Genomic DNA, 12,417 nt, shown 5'->3' on the forward strand with positions numbered 1-12,417 from the left:
ATTTATATTAACAATAAGACTTTAACACTCCATTTATATCAATGGATATATCATCCAAACAGAAGATCAATAAGGAAACAGTGGCCTTAAATGACACAATAGACCAAATGGACTTAGTAGATATATACAAAACATCCCATCCAAAAACTGCAGAATACACATTCTTTTCAAATGCACATGGAACATTCTCCAGGATAGATTACATATTAGGCCAGAAAACAAGTCTTAATAAATTTACCAAGATTGAAATAAAACCAAGCATCTTTTCTGACCATGACAGTATGAAACAAGAAATCAACTACAAGAAGAAACTGGGAAAGCCACAAGTATGTTGAGATCAAACAAAATGCTACTGACAACTATTCAGTCAACAGAGAAATCAAAAAATACCTGGAGACAAATGAAAACTAACAGACAAATACCAAAACTCACAAGATACAGCAAAAGTAGTACTAAGGAAATTTTACAGTAATAGAGCCCTACTTCAAAAACAAGAAAAATCTCAAATAAATAATCTAATGATACACCTAAAGGAACTAGAAAAAGAAGAACAAACAAAGCAGCCCAAAATGAGTAGAAGGAAAGAAATAATAAAAATCAGAGTGGAAATAAATGAGACTAAAAAAAAAAAAAGCCACAAAAAAAGTCAATGAAACTAAGAGCTGGTTCTTCGAAAAGACAAACAACATTGACAAACCTTTGGCTAGACTCACCAAGAAAATAAAGAGAAGGCTGAAATAAAATCAGAAATGAAAGAGGAGAAATTACAATGGACATCACTGAAATACAAAGGATTATAAGAGAATACTATGAAAAGCTATACATCAACAAATCGCATAATATGGAAGAAATGGACAAATTCTTAGAATCATACAACTTTCCAAAACTGAATCAAATAAAAACAGAGAACCTGAATAGACTAATCACTGGTAGGGAGATCAAAATAGTAATCAAAAACCTGCCAAAAGACAAAAGCCCAGGAGCATACGACTTCCCTGGTGAATTCTACCAAAGCTTCAAAGAAGTCTTAATACCTATCCTTCTCAATCTCTTCCAAAAAGTTGAAGAGGAAGGAGACGCTTCCTAATTCATTCTATGAGGCCAACATTACCCTGATACCAAACCAGATAAGGACAAGACAGAAAAAGAAAATTACAGGTCAATATTACTGATGAACACAGATGCAAAAATTCTCAACAAAATGCTAGCAAATCAAATACAATAATACCTTAAAATGGTCATATACCATGATTAAGTGTGATTTATTCCAGAGATGTGAGGATGGTTCAAGATCCACAAATCAATCAACATGATACTCCACATTAACAAAATGAACAATAAAAATCACATGATCATCTCAATAGAAGCAGAGAAAGCATTTAACAAGATACAGCATCCATTTATGATAAATACTGAATAAAATGGGTATAGAAGGAAAGTACGTCAACATAATAAAGCCCATATATGGCAAACCCACAGCCAACACCATACTCAATTGTGAAAAACTGAAAGCTATCCCTTTAAGGACAGGAACCAGACAAGGATGCCCACTTTTACCACTCTTATTAAACATAGTATCACAAGTCCTGGCCAGAGCAATCAGGCATAGAAAGAAATAAAAGGGATCTACATGGGAAACGAAGAAGTAGAAGTGTCATTATTCACAGATGAAATGAGTTTACATATAGAAAACCCTAAAGAATCCACCAAAAAACTAACAGAAATAATAAACATACAGTAAAGTTGCAGGGTACAAAATCAACATACAAAAATAAATTGCATTTCCATACACTAACGATGAAATCACAGAAAGAGAAATTAAGAATAGAATCCAATTTACACTTACAACAAACAGAATAAAATACCTACAGAAAAATTTAACAAGAGGTGAAAAGATCTGTACCCTGAAAACTATAAAACACTTTTGAAAGAAACTGAAGAAGACACAAACAAATGGAAAGAGATTCCATGCCCATGGATTAGAAGAATTAACGCAGTTAAAATGTCCATCCTTCCTAAAGCAATCTACAGATTCAATGCAGTCCGTATCAAAATCCCAACATTTTTCACAAAAATAGAACAAAGAATCCTAAAATTCATATGGAACAACAAAAGACCCCAAATAGCCAAAGCAATCCTGAGAAAGAAGAACAAAGCTGGAGGTATCACACTCCCTGATTTCAAAATACAATACAAAGTTACAGTAACCAAAACACCATGGTATTGGCACAAAAACCAGACACACAGATCAAAGGAAGAGAACTGAAAGCCCAGAAATAAACCCATGTATCTATGGACAGCTAATTTTTGACAGGGGAGCCAAGAACATACAACAGAGAAAGGAAAGTCTTTTCCATAAACGATGTTGGGAAAACCAGACAGCCACCTGCCGAAGAATGAAAATAGACCATTATCTTACACCATACACAAAAATTCACTCAAAATGGATTAAAGATTTGAATGTAAGACCTTAAACTATAAAACTTCTACAAGAAAACATAGGTATATGCTCTTTGACATCGGTCTTAGTAGTATCTTTTTGAATACCATTTCTCATCAGGAAAGGGAAACAAAAGAAAAAATAAACAAATGGGATTACATCAAACTAAAAAGCTTCTGCACAGCAAAGAAAACCATCAACAAAACAAAAAGACAACCTAACAATTGGGAGAAAATTATTTGATAAGGGGTTAATATCCAAAATATATAAAGAACTCATGTAACTCAACAACAAAAACAAAAAACCAACTAAAAATGGGCAAAAGATCTGAACATTTTTCCAAAAATGTACAGATGGCCAACAGGCACATGAAAACAAGTTCAACATCACTAATTATTAGGGAAGTGTAAATCAAAAGTACAATGAGATATCACCTCATGTCCGTCAGAATGGCTATAATTAATAAGACAAGAAATAAGTGTTGGGAGGGCCCAGTGGTGCAGCAGTTAAGTTCACATGTTCTGCTTCGGCAGCCTGAGGTTCGCTGGTTTGGATCCCGGGTGCAGACCTATGCACTGCTTGTCAAGCCTTGCTGTGGCAGGCGTCCCACATATAAAGTAGAGGAAGGTGGGCATGGATGTTAGTGCAGGGCCAGTCTTCCTTGGCAAAAAGAGGAAAAACTGGCAGCTGATGTCAGCTCAGGGCTAATCTTCCTCAAAAAAACCCAAAATAAAATTAAAAAATTAAAAATAAATAAGCGTTGGAGAGGCTGTGAAGAAAAGGGAACCCTCATACACTAGTGGTGGGAATGCAGCCATTAGGGAAAACAGTATGGAGATTCCTCAAAAAATTCGAAACAGAAATACCAGATGATCCAGCTATTCCACTTCTGGCTATTTATCCAAAGAATATGAAAACACTAAATCAAAATAATAATTTCTACCCCTATGTTCATTGAAGTATTATTCATAACAGTCAAGACTTGGAAACAACCTAAGTGCCCATCAATGGATGAATGGATAAAGAAGATGTGGTGTATATACACTACTCAGTCATAAAAAAAGATGAAATCTTGCCAGTTGCAAGAACATGGGTAGACTTTGAGGGTATTATGCTAAGCAAGAGAAAGTCAAATACTATATGATTTCACTCATACGTGGAAGATAAAAACAACAACAAACACACACAGATATGATACCGGGTCAACACAAGGTTGACATAAGAGAAGCTATATTGTAGAAAGGAAACCATATTGTAACTTTAAATGACCTCTGACTGACTAACTCAGATATGCTCTGTAGATTTCGTGTCCCCCCTCAGCTGCTTTAAGATGGTAACTTTGTTCTTTTGAGTTCCTTAGGAATGTGATGACCCCTGGGCAGAGAGCCTATGCTGATAGCCATCATCAATGACAACTGAAAGATCAGGGTATAGGGCATTGCTCTATTCTCTGATGCATATCTAGTAACACAAAGGACTATCAGGAACCGGGACCAGATGTCTCCTCCCACCGAGAGACCAGCCGCCTCCCCTACCTGCAGAATAGCCCCATATATAACTGGCCTGTAGTCTTTGTTCTGTGAGATGGTTCTTTTGGACATGACTTGGCCATCTTCCCTCTTGCCAGCAAGCGTAATAAAGTCCTTTCTCTCCTATCACCTTGCCTCTTGACTACTGGCATGTCATGAGGCCAGCAGACGACCCCCCTTGGGCGGAAAGAGATATACAGATTAGATTGGTGGTTACCAGAGGGGAACAGTGGAAGGAGGGAAAAAGGGTGACTGAGCATATGTGTACAGTGATGGATGGTAATTAGTCTTTGGATGGTGAACATGATGTAATCTATGCAGAAATCCAAATATAATGAAGTACACCTAAACTTCATATAATGTCATGAACCAACGTTACCTCAATTAAAAAAAAATGGAGAGAGTGTCATGGCAGAGTGAGCTTGCCTGGGACTCTCGCCCCTCTAACATACAACAAAAAGGAGAAACCATATTCCAACAGAAAATATCCTAATAGCACAGGAATACTTGGAGACCCACAGCAGCCAAATGAAAGAGGGCAGAGAGGCTGAAGCCCCCCTTGGAGGAGCTGGAACGGGGTAAGAGAGAACTTGGATTCCTCCCCTAAAGCCTGGGATCACTGCCACGGGAGGCTCCATAAGGGAAGGAGCAGGAGAGGGGCCGCTCATCTGCAGGATCACCCAGGACTCCCTAGCACCCTTGCAGCCCAGACAGAAGCCCTGTAACAGGGTGAAAGCTTTTGCATGGGGTGACCTCATCAAGCCAAGACCCCAGGAGACCAGATAGCGAGAGCTGGTCTGGAATCCTGGGTCTGCGCACAAGAGAAAGTGCCCCACCCCCCCAGCCAGCGCTGTGCCATGACATCTCAGCTGAAGGCGGAGGGCTCAGAATATGCAGCTCTCAACTCCCATCTAGTGGCAACAGGCTGTAACTGCAAGCGAATAAAAGCACTATGAGGAAAAATCGCTCTTCTAGCATCAAACAATTCATAAAAGCTCCAGACGAGAAGGAAAACAATAATAACACAGAATTATGTCCTGAGGACTTGGAAATAGGTAAACTAAACGACAAAGAATTCAGAATAGCTACAGTCAAAAAAACTGAATGAGGTAAAGGAGAATATAGAGAAACAAGTCGAGTTCTGGAGTTACTGCATAAAAGAGATTGGAACTATAAAGAAGAAATAATGAGAAAAACTAGAGATGAAAAATACAACGGAAGAAATAAAATATAATACAGATTCCCTGAATGCCCAAGTGGACGCCACAGAGGAGCAAATCAGCATAATCGAAGAGAGGTTGAATGGCTCCATACAGAGGAAGAGAGAGAACAAAGAATAAAAAGCAATGAAGAAGATCTCTGAGAAATAGCCGACTCAAGGAGTATAATGATAACTAATTATAGTTATCCCCAAGGGTAAAGAAAAGGAGAATGGAGCAGAAAGCGTGCTCAAAGAAATAATAGCAGAGAGTTTCCCAAATCTAGGGAATGAGAGAGAAATGTGTGTGGAAGAAGCTTCCAGAGCTCCTAGATATGTCAATGTAAAACGCCCTACTGCAAGGCATATAGTAGTAAAACTGGCAAAACTGAATGACAAAGAAAGAATACTCAGGGCAGCAAGGCAGAAGAGAATAACCTACAAAGGAACCCCTATCAGACCTTCAGCAGACTTCTCTGCAGAAACCTTAGTAGCTAGGAGAGATTGGAATGACATATTCAAAACTTTGAAGGATAAACATCTTCAGCCAAGAATACTCTATCCAGCAAAAATATCATTCAGATATGAGGGAGAAGTTAAATCTTTCCCAAACAAACAAAAGCTAAGGGACTTTGTAGCCAGAAGACACCCCCTACAAGAAATCCTCAAGAAGGCCCTCAGACCTGGAAAAAGAAAAACAGGGAGAAAGGGGTCACAAAACACAGAGTAAGGAGACAAATAGATAGAATCAGAAAAGGATAGCAAATATTCAACTATAGCATTAGGCTAAAGGGAAGGAAAACACCAAAAACAAAGACAATCTTGTCACTTTAACCACAAACTCACATCACAAGTTGGAATAAGAGATGACAATAATAACCTGTAAGAGGAGGAGGAAAGGGACTGAATCAGTTTAGGCTAAGGAAATAAGAGGCCACTAGAAAATGGACTATGTTATGCATGAGATTCTGAATACAAACTTCAGGGTAGCCACTAAACTACAAAACAGAAGAGAGGCACAAAAAATAAATAAGGAAAAAGCAAAGAAACCCAGCATAAGAAACTGCAGCAGTCAACGGGTAGGCCAAAACACACAGGATGAGAAACAAAGGAAACACAGGAAAACCAGAAAACAAGTGACAAAATGACAGCATTAAGCCCTCATGCATCAAGAATCACCCTCAATGTAAACGGATTGAACTCTCCAATAAAAAGACACAGAGTGGCAAGATGGATTAAAGAACAAGATCCAACAATCTGTTGCCTCCAGGAAACACATCTGAGCTCCAATGATAAATACAGGCTCAGAGTGAAGGGGTGGAAGACGATACTCCAAGCTAAAGGCAAACAAAAGAAAGCAGGTGTTGCAATACTTACATCAGACAAAGTAGATTTCAAGACAAGGCAGGTAAAGAGAGACATAGAGGGGCAGTATATAATGATCAAAGGGACACTACATCAAGAAGAAATAACCCTTATAAATATCTATGCACCCAACACAGGACCACCAAAGTTCATAAAGCAACTATTAACAAACCTGAAAGAAGACATCAAAAGTAACACAATAGTAGGGGACCTCAACACCCCACTCACATCACTGGACAGATCACCCAGACAGAAAATCAACAAGGAAACAGTGGAATTAAATGAAAAGCTAAAACAGTTGGACTTAACATACATATATAGAACACTCCATCCAAAAACAGCAGAATACACATTCTTCTCAAGTGCCCACAGGACATTCTCAAGGATACACCATGTGTTGGGAAACAAGGCAAGCCTCTATAAATTCAAAAAAATTGATATAGTAACAAGCATCTTCTCTGATCATAATGCTATAAAGCTAGAAAGTAATTACAAGAAAAAAGCTCTGAAAGGGACAAAGATGTGAAGACTAAACAATATGCTATTGAACAAGCAATGGATCATTGAAGAAATTGAATAAATAAAAAAAATCTGGAGACAAATGACAATGATAACATGCCATACCAACCCATACGGAATACAGAAAAAGCTGTATTAAGAGGGAAATTTATCGCAATCCAGGCAACCTTAAGAAACAAGAAAAATCCCAAATAAGCAATCTCAAATTATACCTAACTGAATTACAGAAAGAAGAACAAAGCCCAAAGTCAGCACTAGGAGAGAAATAATAAAAATCAGAGCAGAAACAAATGCTTTTGAAACAAAAAAGGCAGTAGAAAGGATCAATGAAACAAAAAGCTAGTTCTTTGAGAAGATAAATAAAAGTGACAAACCCCTAGCCAGACTTACAAAGAAAAAAAGAGAGAAAGCTCAAATAAACAAAATCAGAAATGAAAGAGGAGAAATAACAGACTCCGCAGAAATACGTTGGATTATAAAGAGAATACTACGAAAAACTATATGCCACCAAAATGGATAACCTAGAGGAAATGGATAAATTCTTAGACTCTTACAATCTCCCAAAGCTAAGTCAAGAAGAAGCAGACAATCTGAATAGACCAATCACAAGGAAAGAGATTGAAACAGCAATCAAAACCATCCCAAAGAATAAAACTCCAGGACCAGACAGCTTTCCTGGGGAATTCTACCAAACTTTCAAAGAGGATTTAACACCTATACTTTTCAAGCTGTTCAAAAAAATTAGGGAGGATGGGACACCTCCTAACCCACTCAACAAGGCCAACATCACGCTGATACCAAACCCTGACAAGGACAGCACAAAAAAAGAAAACTAAAGGCCAACATTGCTGATGAACATAGATGCAAAAATTCTCAACAAAATTTTGGCAACTCGAATTGGGCAATACATCAAAAGGATCATACATCATGATCAAGAGGGATTCCTACCAGGGACACAAGGATGGTTCAACATCCGCAAATCAATCAACGTGATACACCACATCAGCAAATTGAGGAATAAAAACCACATGATCATCTCAATAGATGCAGAAAAAGCATTTGACAAGATCCAACAGACATTTATGATAAAAACTCTGAACAAAATGGGGCTAGAAGGAAATTACCTCAACATAAGAAAGGCCATACGTGACAAACCCACAGCCAACATCATACTCAATCAGCAAAAAATTAGCACCATCCTTCCGAAAACAGGAATGAGACAGGGATGCCCTCTATCACCACTCTTATTCAACGTAGTACTGGAGGTTTTGGCCAGAGCAATTAGGCAAGAGAAAGGAATAAAAGGAATCCAAATAGGGAGGGAAGAAGTGAAACTCTCGCTGTTTGCAGACGACATGATCTTATATATAGAAAACCCCAAAGAATCCATTGGAAAACTTCTAAAAATAATCAACAACTACAGCAAAGCTGCAGGGTACAAAATCAACTTACATAACTCAGTAGCATTTCTATACTCTAATAACGAACTAACAGAAAAAGAACTCAAGAACACAATACCATTCACAATCACAACAAAAAGAATAAAATACCTCGGGGTGAATTTAACTAAGGAAGTGAAAGACCTACACAAGGAAAACTACAAGGCTTTCCTGAAAGAAATGGATGACAACATAAAGAGATGGAAAGACATTCCATGTACATGGATTGGAAGAATAAACATAGTTAAAATGTCCATACTACCTAAAGCAATCTACAGATTCAATGCAATCCCAATGAGAATCCCAATGACATTCTTTACAGAAATACAACAAAGAATCCTAAAATTCATGTGGGGCAACAAAAGACCCCGAATTGCTAAAGCAATTCTGAGAAAAAAGAACAAAACTGGAGCCATCACAATCTACAAAGCTACAGTAATCAAAACAGCATGGTACTGGTACAAAAACAGGTGAACAGATCAATGGAACAGAATTGAAAGCCCAGAAATAAAATCACACATCTATGGACAGCTAATCTTCAACAAAGGAGCTGAGGGCATACAATGGAGAAAAGAAAGTCTTTTCAACAAATGGTGCTGGGAAAACTCGAAAGCCACATATAAAAGAATGAAAATTGACCATTCTTTTTCACCATTCACAAAAATAAACTCAAAATGGATCAAAGACCTAAAGGTAAGACCTGAAACCATAAGGCTTCTAGAAGAAAATATAGGCAGTACACTCTTTGACATCAGTATTAAAAGGATCTTGTCAGATGCCATGTCTTCTCAGAGAAGGGAAACAATAGAAAGAATAAACAAAGGGGACTTAACCAGACTAAAGAGCGTCTTCAAGGCAAGGGAAAACAGGATTGAGACAAAAAAAACAACCCACTAACTGGGAAAAAATATTTGCAAGTCATACATCCGACAAAGGGTTAATTTCCATAATATATAAAGAACTCACATAACTCAACAACAAAAACTCAAACAACCCGATCAAAAAATTGGCAGGAAACATGAACAGACATTTCTCCAAAGAAGATATACGGATGGTCAACAGGCACATGAAAAGATGTTCATCATCACTGATCATCAGGGAAATGGAAATCAAAACTACACTAAGATATCACCTTACACCCATTAGAATGGCAAAAATATCCAAAACAAATGTAACAAATGTTGGAGAGGCTGTGGAGAAAAAGGATCCCTCATACACTCCTGGTGGGAATGCAAACTGGTACAGCCACTATGGAGATTTCTCAAAAAATTAAAAATAGAAATACCATATGACCCAGCCACCCCCCTACTGGGTATCTATCCAAAGAGCTTGAAGTCAGCAATTCCAAAAGTCCCATGCACCCCTATGTTCATTGCAGCATTATTTACAATAGCCGAGACATGGAAGCAACCTTGGTGCCCATCAACTGATGACTGGATAAAGAAGATATGGTATATATATACAATGGAATACTACTCAGCCATAAAAAAGAATAAAATTGTCCCATTCACAACAACATGGATGGACCTTGAGGGAATTGTTAAGTGAAATAAGCCAGATAGAGAAGGACAACCTCTGTATGATTCTGCTCATATAAGGAATTTTAAACATGTAGACAAAGAGAACAGATTAGTGGCTACCAGAGGAAAGCGGGGGTCGGGGGTGGGCACAAAGGGTGAAGGGGTGTACTTACAACATGACTGACAAACAGTAATGTACAACTGAAATTTCACAAGATTGTAAACTATCATAAACTCAATAAAAATTAACAAAAAAATGGAGACACTGAATAGGAATAAATAAAGTTTAAGCACAATGATGTTCAGGTTTTTATAAATTACAGTGACTCAAGAAATATCATACAGTGCATATAATACTTACTATGAACATATATACTAGATGTTTAGTAATATATTCATCTTGTACATTATCTAATACTTACCAATTGATCAATGAATAAATTAATTTTTAAAAACTGAAAAATATGTGTATGTTAATAAGTTGCTATATTTTTCAATAAAAGTATTAGTTAATTTGGCTACCTTTGGTCCTGAAACTGGGTGGATGGTATTTTTGGCAGATATAGGATGAGGAAAGGTATTCTGGAATGCAAATGCAGAGGAGACAGGATAACCCATCCCACAAGATGGGTAAGTCAGTCTACCATCAACCTAAAACCAAAAACATGAAAAAGGTTAAGGATGAGAAATTAGTTCTAAATAGTATATGCTGATCCAGGAGCCGTTAGCATCTGTTATAACTAATAGTTAAGAGCACTATTTCTGAGACCAATTTTGTTTATCCTAACACCACAAAACCCTGCTTTATTATACAGCATGAGGCTGGGGTACCTTTGGCCCACAGGGCTTTTCAATGTGGCTGTGTAAGCTCAGACAAAACAAACCACTGGACCTGCCTTTGAGATGAGTTAAAACAAAGACCCCCGGACCATGTTGGTTCCCTCGAGGCTTCCCATTCCTAAAAAGGGGGGGATAGGGAAGGGAGTCATAGATCAACAGGCCAATCAGGGATTTTAGAAATAAAAATAATTTTCTGCCAGACTGAGTTAAGATCAAGATCTGTGTTCTTAAATGGACCACTTGAGACAATAATTTACTTTGCTACTAATTCTCAACATAGTGATACCACCATTAACCAACGTCGCAAAACCAGTTTATTTTTATAACAGGACAATTGAAACACAAATCTTAAAAAGCAACTGTGTACATCAATGGCTGCTTGATAAAAATATCTTTCACCCAGCTATTTACCATCAGTCATTAAGGTTAAGCCTGTCAAGTTCTTTCAAGTTTGAAATTTAGTACGGGCACTTCTTTCTGTACCTATTCCCAATCTAGCAGAAATCTTTTCCCTTCTTTAAACATCATGTACTGATTTACTAGAGTAAATTAAAAATTCAATTAGGCACCTGCCATTTTAAATCCTCTGCCAATGCCTTCCAGCCAGACTACCAGAAACATATCTATAGGTGTATACATTGGGCTTACTGCTCCTTACAACAAGGGAGACTGCACACCATGAGGAACCTAATAAGACGGGTGTCTCAGGAAGAGGGTGTTAAAACGGACTTATTCAGTGGACTTAGGCACATGTTAGGTGCTTTGAGGGACAGTTTAAGAAAGTGGGGCTTTGCTGTGGATCAGATGCTATCAGGAAATGGGGATAATGGTACAACTGGGTATCTGAATAAATCTTATCTAATGAGGCAGGAGGAATGTATTAAGGCCAAAGCAGTAACTGCTAATGTAGCACCAGTCACTCACGTTAGCCAGGACAGGAGGATGCTTGCCCATTTTTGTCCTCCGGCAATGTTCATATTTTTTTGTTGCATTCAGACATGATTACGGAGTGGTCTTGTTTTTGTCTTGATTTATCACAGTCATAGAGTGGCCTTGACTGATGCTGATATTCTGTGAAATTGTTTATGTTCAACAGGAGAGCCCCAAGGCCTAACTGTGAGTGCTAGGTCAGCTCCCAGTGACACCTAGGCCTAAGTGATAGTACCAAGCCAGCTCCCAGATGTAAGGAGCTGCTTTTCTTTCTCTCCCCTCTTATTTCTTGCAAGGAAAAAGCAAGAGATCTTGTCCTGAGAGCTGGAAAGCTTATATCTCATAACTACTTTCTTCTAGAATCTAGAGCTGACAAGCCTGCTAAGGGCTTTTCTTTCTGTTTTTTCCCTTTTTCTAACAGAATTCAGTTTAGGCCCCTTCCATCCTAGCTCCAAACTTGAGCCAACCCCTTTCTTCCTTCTTGACGCCTCCTAAACACTTTGTGAGTGTTAAAGTTTTTCAGCACATTCAGCACTACTTTAGTTAATACTGAATGATTTCTATATCCATTAAAATCTTACAAAGAAGTGTGCCCTTAAATACAGCCTCTTTGTTAAGAGCAAGTATACCTATATGT

General features: G+C 37.9%; 1 protein-coding gene across 1 annotated transcript in view; it reads right to left on the reverse strand.

The window, feature by feature from the left end:
* The window catches only part of SASS6 (SAS-6 centriolar assembly protein), a 44,364-nt gene that overhangs the window by 9,537 nt on the left and 22,410 nt on the right, over positions 1-12,417 (reverse strand). Inside the window, exon 14 of the mRNA XM_014851503.3 lies at positions 10,533-10,661. Coding sequence (XP_014706989.1) covers positions 10,533-10,661 — 129 coding nt within the window. The remainder of the gene's footprint in view (positions 1-10,532; positions 10,662-12,417) is intronic.

Source organism: Equus asinus, chromosome 16 (assembly GCF_041296235.1).
Source record: "Equus asinus isolate D_3611 breed Donkey chromosome 16, EquAss-T2T_v2, whole genome shotgun sequence".
Classification (NCBI taxonomy): Eukaryota; Metazoa; Chordata; class Mammalia; order Perissodactyla; family Equidae; genus Equus; species Equus asinus.